Source organism: Syngnathus typhle, linkage group LG2 (genome assembly GCF_033458585.1).
Source record: "Syngnathus typhle isolate RoL2023-S1 ecotype Sweden linkage group LG2, RoL_Styp_1.0, whole genome shotgun sequence".
In the NCBI taxonomy this organism is placed as follows: Eukaryota; Metazoa; Chordata; class Actinopteri; order Syngnathiformes; family Syngnathidae; genus Syngnathus; species Syngnathus typhle.
Genome location: NC_083739.1, coordinates 1,525,924 through 1,541,571, shown reverse-complemented (window position 1 = coordinate 1,541,571; position 15,648 = coordinate 1,525,924). Strand labels below are relative to the sequence as shown.

The 15,648-nt window shown below is 40.6% G+C and overlaps 1 protein-coding gene across 2 annotated transcripts in view; it reads right to left on the bottom strand.

The window, feature by feature from the left end:
- Nucleotides 1-5,365: 5,365 nt before the first annotated feature.
- Nucleotides 5,366-15,648, bottom strand: part of LOC133167936 (fibroblast growth factor 14-like) — a 30,619-nt gene continuing 20,336 nt past the window's right edge. For both annotated transcript variants that reach the window (XM_061299094.1, XM_061299103.1), the window contains exons 4-5: nucleotides 11,456-11,654; nucleotides 5,366-10,475 (exon numbers count right to left, since the gene is read on the bottom strand). In XM_061299094.1, the coding sequence (XP_061155078.1) occupies nucleotides 10,327-10,475; nucleotides 11,456-11,654 (348 nt within the window). In that variant the 3' untranslated portion in view covers nucleotides 5,366-10,326. The remainder of the gene's footprint in view (nucleotides 10,476-11,455; nucleotides 11,655-15,648) is intronic.

Sequence of the window (15,648 nt, the reverse complement as noted above, 5' to 3'; positions counted from 1 at the left end):
TTGTTCATCACTCATTTTATTTATTTATTTATTTATTTATTTATTTATTTATTTATTATTATTTAGTGTCCGTGCCTTCTTGTTTTTATATTGTGTCGTTTACTTGTCCGTCTATTGTGCAATATGTCTCGTCACCGTGGGATAGAGAAAACGTAATTTAGGTTTCTTTGCGTGTCTTGACATGTGAAGGAATTGACAATAAAGCTGACTTTGACTTTGAAAAAAATAAAATAAAATAAATATGCACTGAATTCAAGTCATAAGTAATAGAACATACACAGATGAAACATGACAAACGTGTTAATCAGTAGCAATTAAGTTTCCGGACCAAGCAAAGATGAAACATGAGGGAAATAACACGAATGAAACAAAACAAAGACTTTATCTCACCACTTGTAGTCTCAGAGGCATGGACTTGAGAGCAACATCACTCTTCATCAATCCCATTTATCCCTAATTTGTTTAGTTGCAGATGCTCTGTTTTCTGTCATGATGCTTTGATTTCTTCCTCGGTCTTGCCTTTTACAACCTTTTGATGATTTGACCTTGTTTCAGAATTTTGCTTCTCCTCTTTGCTCCGGCAGCTCTCCAAAGTTTGCCCACTCCTATTTAAATGCAAACTAACGAGCGGTAGTCTGATGCAGGTGTTACTTTAGGCCACCGGTGTCAAAGTCAAGGCCCGGGGGCCAGATACGGCCCGCCACATCATTTGATGTGGCCCGCGAAGACAAATTGCGCATCAAATTCGTGTGGCATTACTAGAATTACAAATTTACTTTTAATATCTTTTTTTTTTTAAAACATTTGTCCAGTTTTTACGTGTCTGTTTGTTTTGTAGCCTTTATATAATGAGGTGCTCGTACATTTATTTGGGTTGACAGTCATAATGGCCCTTTGAAAAAAACGAGTTTGACATGCCTGATTTAAGCAATGGAAATTTACAGGGTGATTACCGTTTTTTCCATGTATAATGCGCCCCCATGTATAATACGCACCCTAGAAATGGCATGTTGATGCTGGAAAAAAAGCCTGTACCCATGTATAATACGCACCCAAATTTGGACTCCTACTTAAGTCCGTAAATGTAAAATTATTTCAGAAAAAAAGATCATCTTTGGGAACAAGCGGATGTTATTCTGCCGGTCAGTATCACTGCGCATGCACTAGCAAACTCGATAGCGAAGAAATGTTTCAGATTTGTGTAGGGTACATTGTGACAGCAAACGAACAGATGATCGAGCAAGCGTCTGATACGAGCATTGTGTTCGGATGGAGCGTGTTTGAAGTGAACAGCAGAGAAGAAAGCGCATCTGTAATGGCCGCCTCCGTATCATATCCGGATTAAAAATAAAAAAAGATATTTTTTTTTTTTGTACCCATGTATAATGCGCACCCCAGATTTTAGGACAATAAATTAGTTAAATTTTGCGCATTATACATGGAAAAAAACGGTATATATTTTTCTTCCACAGAATTCAGTCATTGTGCAATCTAAATTGTTTTTTTTACTGATAAGGCCACCCCACTCGTTGGACATCTTTTAATGTTTCTTAAAGTTTAAATGACTTTAAGTCTTTCATCTGCTTTTGTTAAGAAACTGAATAAACAGCCTTTGACAATGACGTATCCTTCATTTTGACCAAGGTCACCAAGCCTGAACAACATTGTTTTTTTATTTGGAGCGCCGGTATTCATCAGTTTGTCTGGCTGAATTCAGTCCATTTCCTGTTTCCATGCCTGAAAAAATGGGCCGACAGAAATAAAGCAAAGCAATTTCGAAAGAAATGTCTCTCCTGTTTCTTCATATAGCACAGTGGCTTCAAAGATACTTCCAACAGAGAGGGAGGAAAGCGCTCGATACTGCCTTTTTAGGAACCAAACAACACGCTGGGCTGCTCTCCGGTCGTTTTGTGCAGGGCGGAAAAGAAATACAAGACAGGCTTTTTTCCTTCCAATTCATGAAACCCTTTTACGTCCTGATGTGCTTTCACAACAACACGCTGGAATAAATGACATTATAAAGGCGTACTGTCTTGCTCTGTTTTCATTTGATTTCTGAGATACAGTACCGTCATTTTCGGACTATAAGTCGCAGCGGAGTATAAGTCGCACCAGCCATAAAATGCCCAAAAAAGTGAAAAAAAAACATATATACACTACCGTTCAAAAGTTTGGGGTCACAAAATTGTTTGGGTGACCACAAACTTTTGAACGGTAGTGTAAATATTATTATAATAAAATATTATGGATTAAATATTATAATTTATATTTTATATTTGTATAAGATTATATATAATCTATGAATATAAGTATACATATATATTATAAGATTTTTTACACAGAAGATTATATATATAATCTATAAATAATTATCTAAATAAATATATACACTACCGTTCAAAAGTTTGGGGTCACCCAAACAATTTTGTGACCCCAAACTTTTGAACGGTAGTGTATGTATATAAGTCGCTCCTGAGTATAAGTCGCCCCCCCACCCAAACTATGAAAAAAAACGCGACTTATAGTCCGAAAATTACGGTACTATTCATTCATCAAATTTATTGCAGTGTTTTAGATGCACCTTCATGAGTTCACATCTAACATTGGACTTTGCTGTTCAGAATTTTTATTATAATTATGATAATAATTAATTATGATAATTGGCTCTAGACCAGTTTAGGGTTTGCCCCGCCCAAAGACTGCTCCAGCCCGTCTGCGACCCTCGTCAGGATGAAGCGGTTCTGAAAATGGATGGATTATCCAGATAAAAAGTTCTTTTCCTCAGTCTAAGCTGGAGGAATATGCTCACATCCATCCTCGGTGAGAGAGAGATTTGGCTGAGGCTTTCATAGTTGCCATGGTATCCAACAAGCATCTCTGGCGCCGGGCAGAAGCAGGCCCTGATTGGTTAATCAGTATTCAGACTGTGTTTGCTGGGCGACACAAGGCTGAGCCAGCGCAGGTACGTGTGTGTGTGTGTGTGTGTGTGTGTGCACATATACTAAATGTCACTTATCACCTGAGAGATAAATGATTGCTTTCTCACCTCCCTTCTCCACATTTCTCTTTCTTCATCAGTCAGATTTCTTTTCAGCTCTTGGGACCACCAAAGCTTGTAGGATAGACTGTGTAGCATAAAATAGCAAGATGCTAAACCATGTTATGTTTTATGGAGAAGTAAGAAAATCTTCAAAGTGGGGTAATATGATTGAACTTCTTTGTCTTGGTCAGGACTGTGCAGGGCCAGGCCTTTAATGGCGTGACCACAAAGCGGCACATTACCATCGTCACGTAACACATCCATGATCTGAACGAGACAGATGTTTTTGCTTTTGTGGATATGAAGAAGAGGAAAAAAGTATTTCCCGTAGATTTATTGACCTGCAAACGAATCAACATATAATGCCGAGACTTTTTGCTGAGTCACTTTGGCTAATTGTAGTTTTATGGAGACTCACAACGGTGTCAACAGTACCGTATTTTCCGGACTATAAGGCGCACCTAAAAACCTAAAACTTTCTCAAAAGCCTACAGTGCACCTTATAGTCCAGTGCGCCTTATATATGGACCAAAATCCTAAATTTAAACTGGCCCGAAGCATTGTGTCATAAAATAAATCATAAGTGGCCCGCTGAAGACTATGAATCATGAATCAAAAAGACTAGTGATCATTATTTTGTGATTATAAAGTCATTTGTTGCATCTGAAGTTGAAATAAAAAAGATAAAATGGAGAATGATTAAAAATCTGACATGATGCATTCATGGTGCGGCTTATAGTCCGGTGCGCCTTATATAAGGACAAAGTTTTAAAATGGGCCATTCATTGAAGGTGCGCCTTATCGTCCGGTGCGCCTTATAGTCCGGAAAATACGGTAATTTGCAGTGTAGCCTCCAGATTTAACGCTATTACATCGGTTAGTTGTTTCATAAATCAGAATAATACATACTTACCAACGTCACCTTGTGAAAAATAGGAATATTCTTGTTTTATCGGCCCAAAGTCTTTAGCTTTAGCAGCAGGGTCAACTGTTTCTGTCTTGGCAATGGCGGGATGTTTGAATCATAAAAATCAATTCTAAAAATACAGCAACCACAAAATATTGTTTCTCAATAAAACCACCAGGGATTGCAGTGAGGTGATTTATATGTATGAGAAATAAATCCTGTTGCTGTGCAGAGTTATTTTCCACATGCAATGTGGAACATAACATAACATAACATAACATAACATAACATAACATAACATAACATAACATAACATAACATAACATAACATAACATAACATAACATAGCATAGCATAGCATAGCATAGCATAGCATAGCATAGCATAGCATAGCATAGCATAGCATAGTATAACATAGCATAACATAGCATAACATAGCATAACATATCATAACATAGCATAACATAGCATAGCATAACTTAACATAACTTAACTTAAGATAGCATAACATAGCATAATATTGGTCAAAGTGACTAATGAAAAACCTGATGAGCTAATACCTTTATGTTTCCACGGCAGCCGAAAGGGACGTGACAGACGTGAATCTGAAAATGGCGTGTGTGTGTGTGTGTGTGTGTGTGTGTGTGAGTGTAGAAGAACATGGAAGTGTGTCTGTTTTCTTTGATGATAACGAAGCAGACAGATGCACCAAGCTCACACCACCACCTGAAACTCAGACAATGTGATGTGCTAGCTGGAAGAGCAGCACGAGAAATATTGTCATTCGTTTTCACAAGTGCCAACGTCCAATGAGAATTGGTGATGCGGTTCAATTCCAAATCCAGATAAAGAGCCTGAGAAGAATCAATCAGCAGACCAGGACATGTAATGCTCCGTAATCCACACATGGCACGATGGAGAAACTCACACTGTGATGATGATGCTTTAGCAAAACACCACACAAGCCATGGGACAAGCAGACACCAAGTGCAAAGGGAGAACTTGCGGTCGGGGAGCTTTGAAGTGATTAGCGGGAGGGGCAGCAGGGTTGGCCACGGATGATCAATCCATTCCAAATGGCTGGACTCTTTCGTGGAAGCAAAGAGAACAATTTGCAGCGGTGCTTTTCAAACGAAGAGAGATTAGGTCGTAATCACGTCGGGTTGTTTTTGTTCTGCTCTGAGAAAACGAACGACTAGATAACATAATTGACACGTGAGCACAATTCATTAGCTCATGTGTGCTCAAAGTCAAAGTGCATCGTGATTGGCTGTTCACTCAATTTGTGTCATTGACAATTGATTTTTTTTTTTCTTGAACCAAGTGCTGTGATTTATAAATGAACAGTATTGAACAGAGTATTGCGAAATAAAAACATCAAGCAAGTTTTTTTTCTTTTCTAGAAATCTTTTATTCGATATTGTTCTGATCTGTGTGTATACAATAAGTCGGACACAAACTGTACAATATTTGCATATTATGAATGTTATAGAAACGGAATCTTATTTGAAAGACGGCCAGCACTTGCTACCAATTTACTATCGCTGTACAGAATTAACACCGGTGAGATGCTGGACATCATCTTGCTTTAATAACTGCTGTTAATAATGACCAGAACCTAAAACCAAAAACCACACCATCCAACAGACTGTAAAGCATCTCGACCGGTGAAAATCAGTAGCAGAAATGGACTTTAGCAGGGGTGGGCAAAATCTTCGCCAATTCTTGGGGACCACATCCAGCATGACTTTTAAAACGAACAGTTACAATTTCTGTATGTAATGTCAATTAAAAAAAGTACCGTATTTTCCGGACGATAAGGCGCACCTAAAAACCTCAAATCTTCTCAAAAGCCGACAGTGCGCCTTATAGTCCAGTGCGCCTTATATATGGACTAAATTTCGAAATTCAAACTGGCCTGAAGCATTGTGTCATGAAATCAAGCGTAAGTGGCCTGCTGAAGACTATGAATCATGAATCAAAAAGACTATGGATCATTATTTTGTGATTATAAAGTCATTTGTTGCATCTGAAGTTGAAATAAAAAAATGGAGAATGATTTGATTTGGATTAAAAATCTGACATGATGCATTAATGGTGCGCCTTATAGTCCGGTGCGCCTTATATAAGGACAACGTTTTAAAATGGGCCATTCATTGAAGGTGCGCCTTATAGTCCGGTGCGCCTTATAGTCCGGAAAATACGGTACATAAATTTGAATAAATAGTTGAATCCAGATGGGAATCAAACGATTGCAACAAATGTGTCTCTTCTGGTGCCCACCCCTTGGCTATAAGCTTCATTGTATTCCTATTTCCTACATGAGCACATGCATTAGCCCCTAGCGCCCCATGTCACTGGACCTTCTTTACAACACGTGCAACAAGTGCAAAAAAAAGTCCAAGCAGTGAGAGGAGGTGGCTGGGGGAGAAGCGCTCCAGCTTTTACTCAAATGATGCTTGTATGCATGGAGTAAGGCATTCTTCTGTTGGATCAACAGAGTCAACCTGAAGGAGACAGGCTACATCGTGAGCACAGTTCTCGTGTCACTAAAACGTGCTGACTAGCTATGGCTGCATGTCCACGCTAAAACACATGTCCCTGGCAGCGGCACGCGTGAATGAAAATGAAAATTCAAGCCTTTGTGAAGGAAGTAGCTTTGGTGCTCCACCGAGAAGAAGACGCTCACCTTAATTGGGATGTGTGATGAGCACAACCTGGAAAACCCTGTGCTCCAGACTAGTTCTTCTTGACCACATGAAAGATTTTCAAAAGCAGTATTCGTCCGGTTGCTACCCAACAAGCTAACGATTGACAGTTCAATGCTAACGCGCGCATTGAAAAACATTCTTTCCCAAGTACTGCTTGATGACCACAATGTACCCCAATTTTAGATGTATATATGGACTACCGTTCAAAAGTTTGGGATCATCCAGAACAATTTTAAGTCTTCCATGGAGACGTTCATTCGCCTTCCAACCCAATTAGCAAACACAATGGACCATTAGAAGAGGGCCTATGTCGATATTGTATTTAAAAAAAATTCAGCTAGAATTGGAATTTATTGATGATGGGTAAATGAAGCTTCAAGATGATTCATGAACCCGTTCTTTTGTTTACTGAGTCCTCTAGATGGCACCCTCTGTTCACCAAAGAGCTGACTTGCCATTTCTTAAAATCCTCACTTTAAACCAACATTGCCATCTAGAGGAGTCAAAGAATACAACAACTGGTTCATGAAGCTTCATTTTCTCATCACTATCATTTACCGCATTAACAATTTATAGATTACCGTATTTTCCGGACTATAAGGCGCACCTAAAAACCTAAACTTTTCTCAAAAGCCGACAGTGCGCCTTATAGTCCAGTGCGCCTTATATATGGACTAAATTCCTAAATTCAAACTGGCCCGAAGCATTGTGTCATGAAATCAAGCATAAGTGGCCTGCTGAAGACTATGAATCATGAATCAAAAAGACTATGGATCATTATTTTGTGATTATAAAGTCATTTGTTGCATCTGAAGTTGAAATAAAAAAGATAAAATGGAAAATGATTAAAAATCTGACATGATGCATTAATGGTGCGCCTTATAGTCCGGTGCGCCTTATATAAGGATTAAGTTTTAAAATGGGCCATTCATTGAAGGTGCGCCTTATAGTCCGGTGCGCCTTATAGTCCGGAAAATACGGTACTTTAATGCTATTCTCTACAAAGTAAAAGTGATTATAGTTATAAAAAAAGGACATTTCTGAGGGACCCCAAACTTTTAAATGCTAGTATATTTATATACATCTATACTATAATTAAATATGATATGGTCGGTCAAATGACGGTGTGAATTAAATCCGATGAAATGAAAAACGACACTTTTTGGCCCGTGTTGAGAGCTCAGGTCCACTGGAAAGAACACAAAATGTGGTGGGGGGGACAGCCAGCTTTAAATCCACTTTCTAACTGACAACAAAATGACAACAGACATGATTGTCAGGGCTGCTTTTCCTAGCGAGTGCGACACGAGTGCTACAATACACGGAAAAGATCCACATTTTTTTTTTCTACAAAAGACAAGCACAACACTGGCCAAAAGACTCATCAAGGGATGGCCCTCACAGTGGAACGTCACTTTGAGAACATCGCGTGAGGCACACTGGACCGGAGTAACGGCAACATTTGTTCCGCGGTGGAACTTCCAAGAGTCCAAGCAGCTGTTTGACTTTGGAGGTTCCACTGCGGAAAGCAAATGGCATCGAATCAGACGATCTACAACAACTTCCCATCGAGACGACAGCAGAAATACACTTGACACATTGCGAGATGACGCTTTTTGGGATACCCACACTAAGCTCGTCGCTAGAGCGCAAACAATTGAACCGTATGACAAGTGAGGGAACACCGCTGGTCAGATGTTTGGGCTTTGGCCCGTGGTCCCGACGGCGATACAGCTCGTCTGAGAAGTCACACGGCCTTCTTTTTGTCTATCTTCACAGAGTGCCTGTTCCAGTTTGGAGGGATCAACCACTCCAAGATTCTGTACCTAGAATTAATGGCGGGCAAATGAAGCTTCAAGATGATTCATGAACCCGGTTGTTGTGTTTACTTAAACCTCTAGATGGCGCTCTCTGAAAGAGCTGATTTTTTAAAAGCCTCACTTTAAACCAGTGCTTCTCAAATAGTGGGCGGTGCTATACCTGGGGGGGGGCGCGTGTGACCCTGGGGAACAGGCTTTTTTTTTGGCAGTACTAGAATAAAGTGTAATTGCGCATCTTCACAGCAGGGGGCAGTGGCGCTCTCATTGTTACTTCTGTCACGTTTGCGACAGTGCAACATTTTACGACTTACAAGACAAGTTAGGACAGTCACGGTGGGGAGGGGGGGCGCGAATAGATTTCTTCTTGCTAGGGGGGGGCGTAACAGAAAATAATTGAGAAGCACTGCTTTAAACCAACATTGCCATCTAGTAGAGGAGCCAAAGAATACAACAACTGGTTCATGAAGCTTCGTTTTCCCCATCATTATCGGTAATGCAGGGGTGGGCAAACGTCGGTCACATATGACTTAAAAAAAAAAAAATCATTTACTCCTCATGTGTTCTGTCTTTCTTTAGGTTCTTTAACACCAGCTCTCCCCACAGATCATCTGCAAACATCATCAGTCAATCTGTCCATCACCATAGCAAACAAGATGAGCACCAGAGCCCATCTGAATGAACTTCCACTTCTACCTCTTTCATCACTCCAGCAGCACACCTCAATTCATACATGAACTGGACTTGTCCAACACACCTTTAATTTTTTTCCCCATGATCAACATGTCCATACTGATGGATGTCCATCTATGAAATGCCCACCCCTGCCGTAACTTGTATCTCCTTCACGGATCACAGTATTGAAACCTTCGAAGCCGGGATCGTTTCGAAGCAACTACCGGCTCGGTTCACTGGTTTCCCAAGCCTGGTCCGATTCCTGAACAGATTGGAGCCACGTTGCTGGTCACAGTGAGGAATCTATTTGGTTTGCTTTCATCGAGCGCACAAGATGATCATGCAAGTATTCTTATTGAGGCTTTCTGCACCAAATACCCGCATGGTCACGATTGAGTTACCCTGTTCACTTTCACCCTCCTACCTTTAAATTCAAGTTCATGGGAAGGCAGCAAGTTATGACACACTGTACAACCTTTTGCATTTGTTCCCTTCAGCTACATTCGAACGTGTCCTCCACCAATCCATGTAAACACACATTTGGTCGCCACCTTGTTTTTGCTTCGGACTCCAAAGGTGAAAGCTCTTCTGTTCTTGCTACGTGGCCATGCAAGCAAATTCTGGAATTCTTGAAGGGCTACATAAGGGATGAGGTGGTAGCATTCTTTCCGTGCTTGGCAGGGAGGTAGCGACTGAAATCTCTTCTGTATCTGCACACAACCATGCAGCTTGGGGGGTTCGTTCGTGTTTTGTGCCCTTAAACCCAAAAAAAAAAAAAGTGAGCTCAGATACAGAACGGTGCCAGATCGGATGCATCTTCAACGCTCCGGCATATTTCTTTGTCTGGATGTTTTCAAATGTATTGCGTGTAAGGCAAGCATACCAGGTAACCGAGCATGAGCGGAGAAGAACAAGCGGGCCTCTTCCCGACCGTCACACGAAAACACCGGAGGAGATGACGCATTTTTGTATCATTGTTTGTGTCGTTTGAACAATAGCCTTTTCCGCCACAATGCTTCATTTTCTTCCCGTTTGGCCTTCGCCCGCCCACAACAGTTCTATCTTCTCGAGGGCAATGGGGTGCCAGGTGCGCGCTGGCTTTCGTCGCCATTTGTTGCAGACCTCTGTTTGCTTGTGGATGGAAAAGGGAAGTGGTGGGGGGAAGGGAGGGATGGGTTATGTCTCCTCCTTGTTGGCTTTGTTGACAGGCTTTCCACCGTTCATAACCACCGGCTCGCTGGTTGTGCTTTTGGAAGGCGGGCCCCCGGCGATCTTAGGCGCCGCCTCCCCTACGTCATGCAGGGAAGGCTCTCGGTACATTGCAACTAGAGGATGACGAGAGGATGGATGACATCAAAGTAACAATAAAGTGAAGGAAAGAGAAAAGGGAAAATGTCAAATATTATTCACATCTAGTGCTCCTAAAATCAGTGATGCTGCTTTCCTGGAAAAATGCTAAATATTATAATTCATTAAAATCTCGTACGACTAAAATGTAGTACAACTAAAATCTGATATATATCCCTGGAAAAATGTGACATATTATAATTCATTAACATCTCGTACTACTAAAATTGAAAATTAAATTACCGTATTTTCCGGCCTATAAGGCGCACCGGACTATAAGGCGCACCTTCAATGAATGGCCCATTTTAAAACTTTATCCTTATATAAGGCGCACCGGACTATAAGGCGCACCATTAATGCATCATGTCAGATTTTTAATCCAAATTAAATCATTCTCCATTTTCTTTTTTATTTCAACTTCAGACGGAACAAATTACTTTATAATCATAAAATAATGATCCATAGTCTTTTTGATTCATGATTCATAGTCTTCAGCGGGCCACTTATGATTGATTTCATGACAGAATGCTTTGGGCCAGTTTAAATTTAGGAATTCGGTCCATATATAAGGCGCACCGGACTATAAGGCGCACTGTTGGTTTTTGAGAAAATTTTAGGTTTTTAGGTGCGCCTTATAGGGCGGAAAATACGGTAATCACAATGAAAACTAAATATTGTAATTCATTAAAATCTAGTACTACTAAAATCAGTATATATACATGTATGCAAAATGACGAATTACATTTATTATTACCGTAATTTTCGGACTATAAGTCGAGGTTTTTTTTCATAGTTTGGGGGGGGGGGGGTTGACTTATACTCAGGAGCGACTCATATACATATGGGGTTTTTTCTCACTTTTTTGGGCATTTTATGGCTGGTGCGACTTATACTCCGGTGCGACTTATAGTCCGAAAATTACGGTATTATGACTAAAGACAAGATGAAGGTGAGTTACCTTCGATAGGTTTAGGCAGGAAATGAGCAGCTGGTTTGGTTTTTTTCACTCTGTTGCCCTTCATGGCCTGCCCTTCCTTGTTGAGGCCCAGGAACCAGGCCCGGCCCGACTCCTTTTGCCTGTAGAGCATGGAGCTGTAGATCACGTAGTAGTTCTCAAACACAGACTCCTTGAATTTGCACTCGGGGGTGAACATTTCCTGTGGAGACAACCAGGAAAAGAAAGACATCAGATTATGGAAGCACTGCAGCTGTCATGAGATTCTTGAAAAAGAACAAATGTCACAGAGTTGAGAGCCTGTTCATCTCTTGCTGGTTTTGATGAGCGATTTCATCAACGTGTTCAAAGTGAGACGTTCACATTGATTCTTTTGTCCCGTACACTACCGTTCAAAAGTTTGGGGTCACAAAATTGTTTGGGTGACCCCAAACTTTTGAACGGTAGTGTAAATATTATTATAATAAAATATTATGAATTAAATATTATAAATTATATTTTATATTTGTATAAGATTACCGTATTTTCCGCCCTATAAGGCGCACCTAAAACCCTAACATTTTCTCAAAAACCAACAGTGCGCCTTATAGTCCGGTGCGCCTTATATATGGACCAAATTCCTAAATTTAAACTGGCCCAAAGCATTGTGTCATGAAATCAATCATAAGTGGCCCGCTGAAGACTATGAATCATGACTCAAAAAGACTATGGATCATTATTTTATGATTATAAAGTAATTTGTTCCGTCTGAAGTTGAACTGAAAAAGATAAAATGGAGAATGATTTGATTTGGATTAAAAGTCTGACATGATGCATTAATGGTGCGCCTTATAGTCCGGTGCGCCTTATATAAGGATAAAGTTTTAAAATGGGCCATTCATTGAAGGTGCGCCTTATAGTCCGGTGCGCCTTATAGGCCGGAAAATACGGTATATATAATCTATGAATATAAGTATACATATATATTATAAGATTTTTTACACAGAAGATTATATATATAATCTATAAATAATTATCTAAATAAATATATACGTCTGTCTCACAGTTCAAAGGTGCAGTAGGCCGGCGACAAGGTTGCCAGACCATTGCTAATCACATTCTAACGGACTCAACTGGATTCCATCCTCCAACAATAAGGACGTACGAATCATCTTTTTCCATCAATGAACTGATGATGAGCAAACGTGTGAATGAAGTGGCCCGATAAGCCGTGTTTGTCTGGGCTTCCTCTTATTGGCTGTTGTGGTCCTCTTGCCAGAACCACAGACACATTGTCATTCAGCTCAGGTCTGCCGGTCCGAGTCTCATAGCAACATGAGGAAGAGAGGCGACAATGTAACCGTGGCAACCAACCAGCGCGGGAGGGGTAAGTGTGAAGTGGTGCAAGCGTGAGATCAAAAAAAAACGACAACCACTCAGTAATTTGACATATGCTTTTCCACACGAGATTGTTTTTCTAGAACGTTACCGTGGGAAGCCGTCACATATTTGATGTACGCACACACACACACTTGTGGCTCGAGGGGACGAGACTCAGGAGCATTTGTTCAGCTATGTGACTAAATAATTGCTCGGTGACAAAACCAGGCAGGTGATGAAGATTGAATGATCTCACCAGCATCATACGTGGGTGACTGCTCCGATTCCAAACAGTCCCAGGATCTTTAGGGGATTGAATAGGTTGTAATACGTATTTAGTCTCGACCTCGGGCCAAGATTCATTATTGAAGAAGATGATCTTTTGCGATGCGAGCGGGGCCCGGCTCAAGTTTGGCCATGCATCATTCAAAGCTGCTTTTAGAATAAAAGCTGAAGCCAGGTGAGTCATTTTAGCGGGTTAGGTCCTGTCATCGTTTCTAAATAGCAGAAGGACAAAAAAGAAATGAATGAAAGAACACAAAGCAGAGTGAAGGAAAAAGAGGGAAATGAATGACAAAAGCAGCATGACAACAGAAGCCCTGTGGTTGGAAAAACAGTGGGGGATTCTTTCTCATTTGCTTTTCTTATATTCGCTATCTTGCTTCTTTTTTTTGCCTCCACATGGTCGTGCTCTGTGGTATATCTTTGACTTTCAGTACGGTTTTTTTTTTTTTTTTTTTTTACTTTGGGTTGTGCAAAATGGTTCATTAGCGCTCATCTTCTGACAATTCCTGTCTACGTAAAGGACAACATGTGATAAGTTCCCTTTGTGAGTTGTGTGTGTGTGTGTGCATGCACACCAATATTTTAAATGAATCGATACTGTTTCCTAAAAACAAGGGTTGAAAAATTTTGTAAAACAATGTACCGTATTTTCTGGCCTATATGGCGCACCGGACTATAAGGCGCACCTTCAATGAATGGCCCATTTTAAAACTTTATCCTTATATAAGGCGCACCGGACTATAAGGCGCACCATTAATGCATCATGTCAGATTTTTAATTCAAATCAAATCATTCTCCATTTTATCTTTTTTATTTCAACTTCAGACGGAAACAAATTACTTTATAATCATAAAATAATGATCCATAGTCTTTTTGAGTCATGATTCATAGTCTTCAGCGGGCCACTTATGATTGATTTCATGACACAATGCTTTGGGCCAGTTTAAATTTAGGAATTTGGTCCATATATAAGGCGCACCAGGCTATAAGGCGCACTGTTGGTTTTTGAGAAAATTTTAGGTTTTTAGGTGCGCCTTATAGGGCGGAAAATACGGTAATTGCATTTTTTTTTTTATGTTCAATACCATAGCTTTTATGATTTGAACCGTCCATTTGAATTTAATTAATAGTTCCGAAACCGAGCACAATAGAATGGCAATGAGTAATGTATACCTCTACCAAGGCCAAAGAATCCTAATTAGGATTATTTCACCTTCATAAATACTCCAGGCTTTCCTAGTGAGGGATGCATTAATCACCCGAAGCGGTCTCTCCCATACAAAATGTTTTGCCTGAATTGATTTTGTATTTGCTTTGTGAACACCGCTAAATAAAAGGATAAGAACGAGCCTGAACTGATGTTTCTTGTTTGCGGCAAGGATGGGTGGCATCCAAAAAAGAAACGCTGATGATGCGTGCGGCCACGTCAATCCGAGCAAGCCGTGAATGACGCAAAGGTCACAAGTTGTTCTATTGCTGAGAGATGTGACTGCGGGAGTAAATAGGCTGTGGTCAGATTCTTGCTCGTCATGTATTATTATAGCAGGAATCTCCAACCGGCGGGCTTTCCAGTCGTCTGACAAAAATTATATTATGTTTTCGAGCGGAGCGGAAAACGGGAATCCACAAACTCCGTGTTGCTTCCTCCTTTGTTACACCAGCTGCTTGTGTGGCTTGTAAATCAGACAATCAAGCAAGGCTAAATGATTTTGGAAATTTTTTTTCACCCTCAATATTGCAATTGCATCTAACATAAGCATTTTTTTTTCAAGGTCACCTTCCAGTGTATTTCGAAATAATTAATAATAAATTAATAAGCACTTGGGTAGCACGTCCGCCTCACAGTTAGGAGGGTGCGGGTTCGATTCCACCTCCGGCCCTCCCTGTGTGGAGTTTGCATGTTCTCCCCGGGCCCGCGTGGGTTTTCTCCGGGCACTCCGGTTTCCTCCCACATCCCAAAAACATGCTTGGTAGGCCGATTGAGCACTCCAAATTGTCCCTAGGTGTGAGTGTGAGTGCAAATGGTTGTTTGTCTCTGTGTGCCCTGCGATTGGCTGGCAACCGGTTCAGGGTGTCCCCCGCCTACTGCCCGATGACGGCTGGGATAGGCTCCAGCACGCCCGCGACCCCAGTGGGGACTAAGCGGTACAGAAAATGGATGGATGGATGGAAAAGTCAATGGCAGATTTATTATAAAGAAATATTTTGGTTATATAGGCTTACAAAAAAAAAAAGATAAATGAACCATTGACTTCTGAAATCTCTGTATACAAGACTGGTGAAAATTTCAAACGTTCAGACTTTATTTCAAAAGGCGGCTTTCCTGTTTTCAGGTCATGGAAGTTGTTTTTTCCAGCCCAAACACACGTGTCCAAGTATTTGCATGCACTGCTCAGTTTGTGGGTGTTTTATTAGCACAACACTAATTACCCAGGGGGATTGGGGGTAAACAAATTGTTCCACGGAAAAAGGAGTCAGTGAGTGCAATGCTGACAAATAAACTGGTTGCAAGCACAGCTTCCTTGGCGTGGGTAAAAATAGAATTTGTCAAT